This window comes from Chelmon rostratus, chromosome 2, assembly GCF_017976325.1.
Source record: "Chelmon rostratus isolate fCheRos1 chromosome 2, fCheRos1.pri, whole genome shotgun sequence".
Classification (NCBI taxonomy): Eukaryota; Metazoa; Chordata; class Actinopteri; order Chaetodontiformes; family Chaetodontidae; genus Chelmon; species Chelmon rostratus.
Genome location: NC_055659.1, coordinates 27,438,818 through 27,453,872, shown reverse-complemented (window position 1 = coordinate 27,453,872; position 15,055 = coordinate 27,438,818). Strand labels below are relative to the sequence as shown.

At 44.6% G+C, this 15,055-nt stretch overlaps 1 protein-coding gene across 2 annotated transcripts; it reads right to left on the bottom strand.

Annotated features, from left to right (window-relative positions):
- Positions 1-1,946: 1,946 nt before the first annotated feature.
- On the bottom strand, positions 1,947-8,352 carry si:ch211-112f3.4 (EF-hand and coiled-coil domain-containing protein 1). 2 transcript variants are annotated; one of them, XM_041953666.1, is made up of 9 exons: positions 7,569-8,352; positions 5,690-6,134; positions 5,475-5,609; positions 4,038-4,117; positions 3,354-3,495; positions 3,112-3,265; positions 2,558-2,674; positions 2,389-2,458; positions 1,947-2,296 (listed from the first exon to the last, which is right to left on the bottom strand). In XM_041953666.1, the coding sequence occupies exons 1-9, from the start codon at positions 8,170-8,172 to the stop codon at positions 2,136-2,138; spliced, it is 1,908 nt and encodes a 635-aa protein (XP_041809600.1). In that variant the 5' UTR covers positions 8,173-8,352; the 3' UTR covers positions 1,947-2,135. The 2 variants fall into 2 exon arrangements, with proteins under 2 accessions (XP_041809600.1, XP_041809608.1); XM_041953674.1 differs by having other exon boundaries at positions 2,140-2,276.
- Positions 8,353-15,055: the final 6,703 nt, after the last annotated feature.

The following is a 15,055-nucleotide window of genomic DNA, read 5'->3' as shown; positions in this document are numbered from 1 at the left end:
CACTCCTCCTTCATGGTGTCTGTTTCTGTCAGCTTTTACTGTAAATGTGCAGGTGATCTGAGAGGATCAAGCGATTCGAATCTGCTCATCTGCTGTGATTGGGGTTAGGGTCACTATTTAGAGTTTGTTTTACTGTCTCTGAGCCGTAGCCTGGCCTTAGTTGCAAATAAGCTAAAAATATTTTTTTAAGTTTTGGGCATAGAAGTCTTGAAGTACCTTGCATTTACACTGTGTTGGTTCTTGCAGCTTCACATGTTTTGACCATGCAATGAGGTTAAAAATGTCAAGAGCTGCATCACTGTTTTGGTGTTATTGCATAACTGCCTCACTGTGGCTTTTTTAGGTAATACTTTTAAGTGGACTCACTTACAGTAAGTTTATTATGTGCGATGTTTCCAGGTCTGACTATAGGTCACCTTGCAAGCATGAGATGCTTGGTCTGCTTATGAAAGGAAGAAGACTAAGTATGCAGATTTAAAGACAGAATCTGAGCAGAGGGGATGGAAGACCAGGGTCTGTCCGGTTGAAGTGGGGTGTAGAGGTTTTGTTGCAGGGTCAGCTGTTTCACTGTTGAGGGAGCTGGGAGTGCATGGGCAAAATTTAAGAAAGACAGTGAGGGAGATGTCAGATGAGGCTGCTAGGTCTAGTCAGTGGATATGGATCAGGAGAAATAATAGTAGTTGGGGGGTGAAATAGGGACAGTGGGGGGGCAGGCAGAGGACATGCATGCCTAACCCGGCAAGAGAAGAGGTTAAAGTCTGAACAAGACACCTCTCCTCTGCTCTGCTTTCCCCGCCCCATCTTCTCGCTCTGCCAATAGGAAGAGAACCAGGAAGTTTAGATAAGGTGGGGGTGTGGCCAGCTAGAGTCTCTCTTTGGGACCATGCGGCCTGTTCAGGTGAGTTTGCGTGGTAAGACACAGAGTTGGCTTGTTTTTTGATCTTTTTGGTTGTTTTCCTGTTTTGTCTGCTTCTTGAAGGAAATGTTAGGGTTTGTTTTCCTGCTCTGTTTGCTTTTTGAAGGAAATGGTAGGGTTTGCTGCTTCTTGAAGGAAATGTTAGAAGAGGCTGTTAAATCTAGTCTGTGGTTTAGGCCTCCACCTTCAGCACCTTCTAAATTTTCCACCCCCTACCCGAACAAGGGTCTGTATCCAATCCCTACTTTCATCTTTTGACTCTACCTCTTTATTTTCTATCCCCTACCCGAACCAGGGTTTGTATTCCCACCCCGCTTTTTCTTGGTGCAGTTGGTGAGAGGCAGGGGTAGATGATGGTAGTGTGGCAATCGGCAGTTACATGTGGCATCTAGGCCTGTGGTAGCATTGTAGCAGCTAACAATAGCTAAAGCGGTGAGAGTATGATAGTATCTTAGCAGTTAGTATAGGTGACAGTATAGGTGAATCTAGCGTTATTGTCTTCTTCTGTTCCTCTTAGCAGGTAGCGGTTAGCACATAACATTAGCTAAATGGTAGCATTGGAACTGTATTGTCTTCTTCTGTTCTTCCTAGCGGTTAGCAGTAGCATTAGCAATAGTTAAATGGTAGCATCGGTACTGGCCACTACCTGGAGCATCTCTGGGTCAGTTGAACGTGGCGGTGCTGTTTGGATTGTGTAGGAGCAGTGTGAACTGGCACTAGGGGGGGTGACTCTGGGACGCCGGAGTTCACTGCCTAACCTCCTGGAGGTGTAGTGGGACTAAGTAGGCGAAACACTGTTGAAGGGAGGTTTCCACCTGATGACCCCCAGAGACGTGTTAGGAATCACTGCTCTTTGGCAGGTATAGAGGCAGATTAGAGCTCCAAGGTTCTTCACTGAGAATGAATCCTCTTTTTGAGCACAAGTATCTTGTGTTTAAATTAACTGTGTGAAATGTACACCTGCAACTATGCTGAAAACAAGATTATGTTTCATCGTGCATCAACTCAAACAGGGAACAAGGGCTTGAATAGTGATATTTATTCATCAAAATTAAATAGATACAAAATATGGCTTCTTCAAAAAGGTTGATTAAAGTAAATAAAATTAATTTTTAAATACACTGAATCAGTCTCAAAATCTTGGATACACAAGTGAGAAACGAGACAAAATAGAGGAAAAGGATAAAGTGGATGCATAAGAAGCACAGCAGTAGCTTATTTAACAGGAGATGAGCAGAGGGTTGATGCTGCTGGTCTGACAGCCTGAAGATGGAACCAGGTGTTTCTCTCCTGCTCCATCATCCCCTCCGTTTCCAAGGAGATCCCTGGAGGACAGCCGGACACAGAGGGCGTCAGCTACCTGCAGGACGTGAGACAGACCTGGATGGGGGAATTGCAAAGTACCAGGGAAAATTTCAGCGACAAGCGACACTAACACACAAATACTGCTGGAAGACGTAGAAGAGACCTACCGTCTCCGCTCCTACTGCACATATCCAGAGTATCCATCACGATCTTCCCCAGGGCCCTGCGGGACACGTTCTACAGGGAGAGGGATGTTTTACTTCACTCTAGAAGAGGTGTGTGTTTGTATGTGTGTGTGAGTTAAACGTTGGGAGTGTGTGTGTGTGTTGTATGAACCTTGCTGCGTAGCTGCAGCAGCAGTGTGAGGGCATCTGTGAGTTTCTCCTCCAGCAAAGACAGACGTGTCTGTCCTTTCTCCTCCAGTCCTGTCTTGTCTTCCACATTCTCAGGCCTCTGGCAGACAGGAGGAGGAACAAATCAATGCTAAGAAGCTCCAAAACTATATCCACAGTGTCTGATGATTCAATGCCGGCTAATGCTGCCCCAACCAAGGTTTAATTCACATGAAACCTGTTAGCATTTTGACACGTATATTGGAAGGTAATGGAAGCAGGCATCAGTCGAACTCGAAGTGAGCCAGCTAAATGAAACATTATGTGTCATTATGTAAAACAATTATGTTCTTTAATGGCGAGATATAATCTGACATTTGGCCTTTTTTACATCTTATCCTTTAGTGATTCAACGCTCTTATGGAGGGGAACCACAAAACTACTGACCTTAAATATTCTGATTTTCTTACCTAATCTGACATTATGCAGAGCTTTAAAACCCTTCGCATTTGAATCCATTCAACTCAGCTGTTTCCTATTATCACCTCTCTCTCATACCTTTTCCTTTTCAGACCCCCTGCTTCCCTCTGGCTGCTCTTGGTTTTGTCCCTCCCAGCTGCAGCGCCCCCTGCTGTCCTTAAAAGCACTACTGAGGCTTTTATCATACGGGTGACTTTGAGAGGGAAGTTGGGGGACCACGTGGTTCTGGCACCTGGAGAAAGAAACAGAGCGACACCTGACATTTGCGGTGGGAAATCGTGTGCACAGCGGTGGTGGATGTTCGGCGGATGTGAGCTAACCCTTTGCCACAGCCGTGCAGTCGGCTGACGTGCTTCTTCGCCTCCGCCAGGCCGCACTGTCCTTCCTCCCTCATCTCCCTGTCCTCCTCCTCTTCATCAGAGGCAGCTCTCCCCTCCACTGCTCTCTGCAAATACTCTGCGTCTGCAAACAGGATAAGCACAGGCATAACTGATAACACTGAAATTTGGCTGCGTTCCATTTAGGTGAGCTGGCATACTGGCTCACCGTCATGGCGTACTGGGACACTTGACGGAACTGAGCCATCATAAATGAAACTTGTTTCATCTGTGTTTCTCTGGCTATGACAAGTCAAAACTTCTGCCACGACAAAGGTCTGTTACAAACATAAAAAATGAGTGAGTTATATAAAAATGCAGCCCCTGTACAGTTGTTATCAACGGGGAAATTAGCTAAAGACAGCAAAATTGTTTTTGTATCAGGATGTTAACACATTTAATATGGGGGGTCTATGGGGATTGACTCGCTTTCATTTCAGGAACTGCAGCTTTTGGCACGTTCGGGCTTATTTGCAAAGCTTTGATATATATGAATAACCCCCGACAAACATGCCAGGGGGGAGCAAGAGCTGTTGCAAAATGTTGTGCACCGTTGGAGGGAAAATGATCGCTCTCACACTCCTACCCATAACTGCTCAGTGATTCATCCACTTTGCAGTCACTCACCTGTCTTGCTGCAGGCGTCTTCTGATCCGATTGGGTAAATTTGTTGATTTGTGGGGTCAGGGATGCAGGTGCAGCGGGATCTGAGAGTAGCAAAGGTAGAGAACATACCTCATATATACTGCCAATCAGCACATACTGTGGACAGAGGCTCCCTCGTTTGTGCATCTGTGTGTGGGTTATTGTACCTGGTGCGCTGGCTTAGACCTGTGTAGTGAAAGCGCTCCTCTTTCCACTCTGCAAGCACAGACTAAAACCTTTTATGTAACACATCCCAACATCATTCTTTCTGCTGGCTGCCACCTACTGATCACACACACATGCCGCCTGTCATGCAGCAATAGCAGGGCGATGGCATGATCAGAGTACAAGACATTTTTGATTTAGATTATCACAGCACTATGACCTGAGAGACAGAGACATGTCGGACTACATGTGGAAGATGTGACTGGTTAGAGCTTGTGGTGTTTCATGGTTTGCATGATGTGCATCCTACACGTAGAATCACTTGTCTTCCACATGACATGCTGCGTGGGATTAGACAACAAATTGTGCCTGACACTCACTTTTGTCCCTGATACGTCAGTTCTGTTGGATCGGCCCACTTTCACGCTTTTAGAGAGACCACCCTGTGACGGACAGGTCCCAGGTTTAGACCTTGAAACCTTCAATGGCTGCTGTTGAAAGGTCCTTGAGCAAAACAGCGAACTGTTATTTGCTCACCCACTGTCAGCTGTTGTTAGAGGATTATCTAGATGTGCAACTCCAATTTAAAAAAAAAAAGGTTGTGACACTGTGTAAGACATCAATAAAACAGAATGTTTTAGAACAGCATATAGACAATAAATCTACCTCATCAACTTCATTGATTTTTGCAAATATATACAGCATATATATCTGAATGATGCAGCAACGTGTTTCAAATAAGACACCACTTAAAACAGTGATAACTAATAAATAATTTCTTTGGCCACTTGGTGGTGTCAGAACTGGCAAACAGCTTCCTGTTTGCACATCCAGCAGACACAGAGCAAAATCAGCCTTCACTTCGAGGTGTGTTTCTGTCCACCTGATGAATATGAGTATTCACTCTGCTTTGGTCTCATTCAACTCCTGAGGGAATTATCTGACTTTTTATCCGCTACATTCTCCAGTATGTCAAACCACAACTGAAATGATCCTGTCTGAGGATACAAACTGGCCGCTGTGGAGGGTTAGAGAGAGACTCTGTTAAACATTAACGCGGTGGTGTTTGTTGAAAGTTAATCCATCTACTTTTGCTCAACACTCTAATTCAGAGTGAGTGTAATTTAAGCTGTTGGCTTTAGTGCACTGACTTTCAAATCAGCAGAGCACAGAGGCAAATGATGTGTAAATGGATGCACAAACATGCCCGTGCACTTTCCTCCGCTCGCTCACGACCACACACAGCGTCTGTACCTGTACTGGTGCAGTTCACTCTCCAACTGGGTGATCCTGGACTGGAGCTGCGGCACAGACTGGGCCTCCTCCTGGATCATCCGAACCCTCTGAAGCCCCACGCTCAGAGCCTCCCTGGCCTCCTCCGCCCGCCTCCTGATGGAGATCATCAAACTGGTCTAATATCTATTCATTCCTCCAGTCAAACATCATCCAGTTAACTTTAAAAAACCAACCTGATGTGAGCGTTCTCCTTCCTCAGTGCAGACTCCACCCCCTGGAGCCTGCACACCTCCTGGTACGCCCATCGCAGCTCCTCCTCCAGACGCCCATTGAATTTGATGGCCTCATCCAGCTGCCCATCACGTGAGGAGCGGATCAGCTTCAGCTCTCTCACAAGGGGGTCCCTGATGTCCCGTCTCCTCACGGCCCTCCTCAGGCCTTCTCCTCCGGTGCCACTGCACTGTCCTTTAATTCTGTGGGTTGGTACCAGTTTCCCCTGTATGAGGGTGATGGAAGTCGTGGGTTGAGTTGAAATTGTGGAGCTGACGGCGGGCGTGGAACGGAGGCTACGGCTCTTCTCCCGTCGGAGTGCCACCTCCAGGGCCAAGCAGCGAGCGTCGCTCCCCTGCAGCGCCGAGCGAAGGTCCTCCACCAGCTCCCTCAGAGCTGCTACCTCATCTGGAGAAGAGGAAGAGCGGGGAGAAGAGTAAGAAATTGTTAAACTCGAGGTGAAAGTGAACCCAAATCACTGCTCATTTCGATGATTGATGGCTCATTTTTTTTCTCAGTTACATTGGGATTCAATTGCAGGAACACAGAACAGTATTTCAGAATATTTTCTCAAGAGCTGCTGCAAGTCTGAGCTCCTTTACCTCAGTGTTTCCATTCCAAGTTAGTTTGTCCATTTACTACATTATATTTTAGAGGGAAATCTTCCATTTATCTGACAGCTATAGTTACTAGTTACTTTACAAATGCAGATCTTACATGCAAAACATATGATGATCTTAAAAAATATGATGCACTGTTACAGATTAAACTACCTGTCACTGTGTAACATGTAGTTAAAATCATCTCCACCTCTACCAGCTACAGCAGTCAAACACAGCTTCTACACTCGCGTCTGTAATAATAATCCAATAACATAATATATCTGAATACACTCTCTAACATTGTCATTTTTGGAGAACCAAACAGATGAGCAGTGGTGGACAGTAACTAAGTGTAGTTTATGACACTGTATACTTCTACTCCACTGCATTTATCTGACAGTTGTAGTTACTTTGAAAACTAAGATTTCACATGAAAAAATCGCATATCACTGTCATGCTGCAGGCGTCTATTAGTTGTTTGCCATTCCACCAAAAAGACATTTCACTTCTAAGAGTGTCAGATGGTTTTATTTAGATAAATGTTCAACGCACAAGGAGGAATATTTCATAAGAAAAGCAAATATTGCAAAAAAAAAAGACATCAATACATACTGACTATCAGAAACTTTTTTTCTTTTCTCTTCTCCCATCACCATCTCACTGAGATCTATCTTCAGGTCCTCAGCAGAGGCCTGGCCCTTTGGTTGGGAACCAGAGGACTGAAGTTCAAACTAGCTCCACCTTGCACCACATTGGTGCATCAGTATATAGCACTCTATCTATAGAGTTTAATAATAGCCACATCAGTCACGGGGGCATTTGTCTGGAGAATGAGCACTTTAAGTACATTTAGCTGATAATACTTCATTACTTTTATTCAGTCACTCACTCATTCCTTTTGTGAATGACTTGTTATTAAACTGATTGTAGGAAGCCAAAGGGAACAAGGGGATGAGTGAACAGGTGGTGCAAAAGGATGGAGCATAATCCTACTAAACACATTGTTTCAAGACAATGATTACTGCTCCGTGCATCTCTGTTCAGTGAATAATGAGCAGCGTTGGTAAGGCAGGCAACGTGTGTCTACAGTTATCTGGAAAGTAATACTCGTGCTTGAATAATTGATTGAATAGCTGTAAGAAGTTTGACCACGTGCACTTGTAGTACTGAATGAAATATTTTGGAAGCCCTCAGTGATCACAGGCGGCCTTTAATGTAAAACCACATCCTGGTACAGTACCTGAATCGCGGTCCTCTGCGGGTCGACCTTTATTCGATCTGTTAACAGGTCCGTTCTGATCCCTCGTCAGATCAAAACTCACACATTTTCTCCGTCTGACACGCGGCCACCGGAGCCGGATCTGTCTCTCCACCAGCTCCGTGTCCTCAGTAACGGGCAGACGCCAGGCACACTCCCCGGTGCCCCGACGCGCACTGCGCACACGGAAATACCCACAGAGCCGCAAGTGGAAGTCTTTAAAGGACAGCTGGCAGGGCAGCCCAGAACACACATCACTGAAGTCTTCATCTTCCTCGTCTTTTTCTCCATCTCCAGTTCCTCCCTTTATCGTCCTCTTTCCTTTCTGTGCTCCGGTGAGCCCCAGCACGGCGCACAGCGCTGTGAAGTCCTCCGCCGATACCGTATCGTTCCGGTTGGGGTAGGCCAGGTGGTGGAAGATCTCCTGCAAGTACTGGTCTATTCCAGTGGCCAGGACGACGATTTCGTTGTCCACGCCGGGATCGGGACAGTAGTGATGGGCCAGGGCGCTCCGGAGCCACTCGCTTTTACGCGCTGCTCGCGGTGAGAGATGGACACGCTGCAGGGCCAATGCGGTGCGCTCCATGACTTGACATAAACTAGATTTTGTTTCTGGATGTTACCAAATGAAAACCAGATTACGGAATCAAAAGGGGATCTGATTCCAAGCCAGAATTAGGCTAAAACCAATTGCTGCGAGGTATGACGCTCCATAACTCCCTGAAAACCTCACCTTGGATCCCTTCCTGGCGCATCAAGTCAAGGTCTGATCCCCTCCGGTGAGAAAAAAAGTCCCACTGCACCGACTCCACCCTTTTATGTGCACACTCTGACCGCATTAGCGTTTGTGACTGTGCCAGTAAGGTGCAATTCACTGCTTACAGTAAAGTAGGCAAGAAAGTGAGGCCAATTCTGTTTGCTTGATCTCTATTACCAAAGTGGATCACATGTCAAGTATCAGCAAAATAAGATTTGAGGTAGATGATATCATTTGCAGAGACTTGGGGCATTTTGTGGCACCTGTCATCCAGTGACAAAAACAAACCACAACAGTGCAGAGTGAGCTCTGCTGGGTTTCAGTTTGCACCTTTACCAGAATCTGACTCACCACCTGTGTGGCCCCAGCAACAACAAAAAAAGCCAAATGACTCCTTGACTGCAGTCATTTGTTGGTTAAAGTCATTTATCAAGCAAATATTCTGACCTGCTGGCTTCAGCTTCCTAATTGTTTGCTGCTTTTATGCGATTGTGCTGTAAATTCAATAACTTTGTGTATGGATTGTTCCTCGAAGACAAAAAGACAGCTGCAGTGCATGTAGGTATAGCGCAGCAAGCACAAAATGGATTTGCACACTCATGTATTTCAGAAATGCTCTTTTCAATGCATGCTGAAGGTGGCAGAGCCGATATATTCATTTAGGTCCCCAGCAGAACATGGAAAGGAAAAACAGCGTTTGAGTGTCCAAACTCTGTACTTGCTGACCAAACAGTACATTAACTGATGAAAAAATTGATTATGAAAATCAGCAATTTCAGCCTTACAACTATAACATGACACTTATTCAAACCACAGTGTGCTGAATGCAGGGCTGCAGTTGTAACACTGAGGTCAATTCTACAATTGACATAAAGTTCACATGGTGAATTTATTAAATAGGTTATTATTAGATTTGGCTGTTACAGACCTGTTGTGGATGTACAAAACGTTATATGCTGGACTATTTCTTTGGCCATGTGCAATGACTTCTTGCAATCTTGACATCGTCATGAGGTTGCAGGCAACCAGCAGAGATTCTGCTGTTTCAGCTTTGTACTTGTGAGACGCGAGACGTATCAGTATACTCACCAAATTCTCTGTTGTTAAGCCTATTTTGCAAACTAATCCTGGAAGCGAATAAACAAAATATGATAAAATACTAGAATTCGACAGACTTGTTTGGTGGTGAATCAAAAATGTCTCGTGACTTCCTCATGTTTCATGGAGTTAAAGACTCAGGGCTCATGGCTGGATTCCACCACACATACAGACACATAAGCAGTCATTCAAATAAAAAAAACTATGAAAGGTATTTACTGTCCAGCAAAGTGTGTATACCAGCAAAGAGGACAGAAGCCTGCACCTGTGTACCTGTCTTACCGCCATTAACAAGACGGAGAACTATAAAGAGTAATTCAAAGGAGATCACCTCACTACTGGCGATAAGAGCGTCTGGAGTTGAAGACGGTACTTTTTCTGCTTTGCATACCACACACTAATGTACTGGCTAACAGATGAGTCATCTGAGCAGGGATGAGCGCACAGATGAGCTCACAGAGCCAAACCTCAGATCCTGTTTAGTCTTTGTTTTGGTTTCCAGCACTAATCTGAATATGGTTGAAGTGCAGTGCTTGCAGTAACTTATCTGGGGCTTTTACCTTTGGAAAGGTGTGTCAGTGTACTGTTTCAGACGGTGCCTCTTAAGGCTGCAAATATTGCGAAGCAAATATGTTCTTTCAAACGCCCTCGAATTGTCCTGAAGACATAAAGAGACAGTTATCACCTGTGGCTGGACTTGTGGAGGCAGGCAGAGCTTAGTGGCAGCAAAAAGTTCAGGTCCTCTGGCTGTGTCTTGGAAACTATGTTATTCCTTCCAGGCTGCCGGGGAAGAACCTGTGATAACACAGTCAAGGTCAAAGTACACAGCCACATACACTCATATATTACTTATAATAAACACATCAATGTACTGATCAAGAAAAATACTGTATACTACTCAGGCTTTGTCCATCAGACTGAACGTAGATATTATTTAAAGAAATAATTTATAGTTTTTAAAAATACTTTGTATTTGATGTTTTCACATATAGACTGTACGTTCATGAAAATGTACTGCATGTATTTAAAAAAACTCTATTCTGAAAAGAAAAGTAGACGTTTTGGTAAATTCATATTGCACTACACTACAAACCTGCACACTTGCAATGCCCACCCACAGCAAGCACAAGCCCTTTGGTGCTGTTATTACAGGTAAGTGTCGTCAGAGGGACAGTCAAGCCTGCAGCCACACATCCAATCCCAGCAGCAGCAGCAAACAAAAATGGGTTGTGTAGATCAGTCGTCACTTAAGGCTTTTCATAAGGATCATTCAAGAAGCAGTAGTGACTGGGGTCTCTGAATTAAAGCTCTTGTTCCTCCATCAAGATGCATCCAAAAAGAGCAGAGGCTTACATGAATTACATAATGGGTGTTTTGGAGAGTGTAAATGCTCACTTTATCTCTTCTTCCTATATATGTGTGTGTGTGTGTGTGGTAACTAGTAGTTAATGTGTGGCTCAGCACCATTTCCCTCTGTCCTGCTGTCCCTCTGAGAGTCAGTCCTCCAGCTGCTGCCTGCTCTGGGTGAAAGGACCTGATCTGAAAAAGAAAGGATGGGAAGCAAAAAGAGGGGGCTATAAATAAAGGGGTGTGGGGGTCTGGAGCCTCGTCTGTCTGTGTGTGTGCGCGCGCGTGCTCATGCATGTGTCCTGTTGTTCACCTTTGAGAGGAGGAGTGAGGCAGTATCAGCATTGATATGAGCTGGGTTAAGGCTTTGTGGCTTTGTGTTGGCTGCCATATGCTCATCCTAGGGTCAACAAAAAGACAAATACAGCCACACACTCCCAACAGACACACACACACAGAGACACACACACTCGTACCACCTCTTTGAAGTGGCGACACTGACCGATACGTTGTGTCAGTTCACTGAGGGCCCATCCAGGTTAAACCCTGAAGGGATGTGAGGGTTTCTAAACGTGAGGTCACACATGTCAACCTATCTGCTGGCTTTTGTTTGGCCTCTCACTTCTTCATTGATCTGTGAGCATTTCCTGTCACAGGCTGCATGCTTCAGGACCGAGCTGCATGTCAAGGACAGATCAAGGGTTGCACATGGTCTCCTGCATAGTTTCTCTATAGCACCACCATATGTGTTTTAGAGGATTTTTGTTACTTTTTTAAGGTCTACAAGAACAACCGAAATGTCCACTTTCCCTGTTGAATTTGGTTGCCTTTAGTCACTGTCACTGCCAAAATGTTTCTTTAAATACAGTCTAATATTGTAGTTTTGTTGTGTTGAGTATAAAAACAGTACAATGCTCTCAGCTGTTACAAGTAAACATACAGTAGTTTTAGGGATGTTCATACTTTCTGATCAGTTGACAAGAGACAAAAAATAATGCTAAAAGGAGAAAAGCAGGAAATAATGTCCTATAATAAAATCAGACAAATGTAGTGGGGCAACAGAGAAAGTCAGCCCAAACAGTAAAGCTGCAGGCTGGAAAATCTAAAGAATAAGCTGAAAGATGCTAATACGTACTGTAGAGCTGAATGAAACTGCAGAGTTGATGGACAAGTTCCTTCATCACTATGAGTGAGTGGTCATGTGATCCATTGTTAATATAAAATAGCCACAGCTCGTAGCTGTATCTCAAAGAACAGTAAACTTCCGCAGACATTTAAATCATGTGCCATGGACTTTTACCAATTCGTGTTGAAAGTTTAAGGCTAGAGTTTATGATCAATGATGATCTCCACCTTCACTGTATTACACTTGTGCAGATAAGCCAACAGCCATTTTCCAGAGCCTCTGTATGTTACTGAACGTGCGATCCTGCTTTACGTTGTGATGGAACAAACAATCTTTTGTCGGCCGTGCATAAGCTCTGAGCGCTTTGGTGATCTCACTGCTGTGTGTGCTCAGGGGGAGCTGTTCCCAGAATGGAGAGTGAACAAGAGAAAGGGAAGAAAGAAGAACGATGTAAAAGATTAAAGGGAAAGGCCGTGATGATAAAAGAAAGTTTGGAGGGCAGAGGATGGCGAGTTTATAACATTAGTTTGGAGGAAACAAAGCTTTTACATAATACATTTGAGGCTGTGTGGGTTTCTGACTCACAGTGGATTAGAAAGAATCCAACAAGACTTCACATTAAAGCAGCTTTTAATCTATGATTAAAGACATTTGCAAACAACCAGGAGTGCACCATCCTGCTTGTCCTCTAACAGTGAAATGCTTAGCAAAGATATGGTTAAAAATGGGTTAAAGGTCCATTTAGTAATATTTTATTATATCTTCACTGAAACAAATGACTAGTTGTGGTGTGGGAAACGTCCCTCACGATGACAAACTCGCTGCAACTGAGGGTTAAAGCTCTTTGTTTTAGCTGGCTGGCTAGTTTTAGTGTAATGGCACATGCACTGGAGGTTATTATCAACCTCCTTACCAGCAACAACCACCCCAAAACAGCCTCTACCAGACCTGCTGCACACTGTCAATGCAGCACAGAATGGCTGGTCGGCTTATCACATCAGCCTTGATTTGACAATAAGAAAACACTGGGGACACTACGGGAGGCAAACAGTGGAGTCTATCAGAGTCCTTCAATCCAGCGAGCTTTAAACCGTCCAGATGGTCAGACGTCCTCGAATGACCTTCCATTCACTTACTTTGCTGTAGATCATAAACTGTGCGCATTGTTCAGCCACTTAAAGGACATCTGTCAGCTTTAAAACCGATCCACGTCCTCAGCGCAGGTTTGTGTGAGTGCTATGAAGCCGTGTGTGAAAGTAAACACACCTCACATGGAACAGTCCCTCTTCCCAAACACCCCACTTCATTCTAGTCGAGCTGTGATGGATGAGGAGTGTGTCAACACGAGCCTTGACGTGAGGAATTGGGTTAGAGGAGAAGCAGTTCACTCTTTCAGCGGGGATGTGATTTATGATCTGCGTCTGTGTGTGTGTGTCACTTTGTAAACGGCACTCCGCAGTGTGACAACATAAACATTTCCTCATTCCTCAGATGCTGCACGAGCAGTGGTCTACCTTTGAGCTGTCCCACCTGTGGACAAGGTCATGGCTCAGACACAAGCATGCACATTCACACTCAGCCACCTAAACACTCACACATCCACACCCGCACACCCTCACACACACATACGCACACACAATTTGCCAACTGCATTCCTGTGAGCCAGTGAAGAGCCTGGATTAAGAGAGCAGATGAGGCATGTGGCTACAGGTAGAGCTCGACTCTGAGCTGCAACACACACACACACACACACACACACACACAGTGTCTGGGTGTGAGTGCACACACCAACACATCCTACTGTATCCTGTAAAGTAGTCCTGAGTCATTTGTAAACTTAGTTTAAAGTTAAGTTTTGGCTGTTCATGAATGATGCATTGCTTGCTGTTTCTTCATTGCAGTTCCTGACACCTCACACATGCATACACTGACACAAACACATTCACAGCTCCCCTTAATGCCTCTCCTATTATTTCAAGCCTAACTTTAAGACGCATACTGAAACAGGAAGCTGTATGAAGTAGTGTAGTAGAATGCTAGACAATAGGAGCTATTTTATGAGTAAGTCCCAGCTGTCTGTGCAGATTCTCATTCATCCAGGTCAGGCTTTAGGAGTAAGACCAAAATGTTCTTTTTTTCTGCATTCAGCTGCTCATCAGGTGCAGGGCAGACATGGTTCATCTCACGGGTCACATGGCACCAACTTCAGACTCCCATGATTGTCTTAAAAACTCTTGAAAATAGGCTACTGTAGATTAATCTCAGTCTAAACTGTCTGTGTGAGGTGACTCACAGCAGTAATAGTATTAGCATAGATATCATAAGATTATCTCCTTTTTCCTTCTGTGTCATCCTTGAAAATCTAAGGATGAACCCCAGATCTACTCACAGAAACAGTGGAGCTTTTAGTTTTCTTTTGAATGTGGACACAGTTATGACTGATCTCAGGTCATTTGTTCCATAGAACAGGACCAAAACTGAATGCACTCAGACTGGACTGTACTCAGTGAGCAGGTCAGAAATGTACGCGGGGGCAAACCGGGAGAAAGGGAGGATCTGAGCGCTGCAGTAATATGTTCGGTATTGCATGAATGCATCAGGACTCTTATGGGAAACTTAAACAGATTTTTGATTTACGTGGGCTCAATTACGGCTTTCTGCTCCCAAACAGTAAACACCGCAAGTGAAATTCCCCCAAACTTCCCGTGAACTTGTTTATGTGTTCTAACATACACACACACACAGATGACGTGGAGCGGTTGCCTCTAGCAATATACAGTAGGCGACAAGTTTAAGCAGATTTAATGTGGCCGGACGTCCTTCTGGTTGTTTATCTCATTGTTCACTGGATGTTTGGCTCTTTGAGATTTTAGTGACAGGCAGGGATGAGCCTCTGCATGCGTGAGCCCGGAGGTACAACTTCACGGAAGAAGCTTTTTTCTGCACAAAGTGATGCTGACAAACTTAGCATTAAAGATTTGGCCTGCTCTCTAAACAGCAGCGTGTGCCAATCTTTCAGAAAGTTTAACCCAAACTCTTACCCATAAAAAAAGCAGATGACAGTCCACAATCCCAAGATCACAATGCAACACAGTGTATTTGGAGCTGTGTTGGACCCTTTGGCTTTCTGGAAAGGGTCGA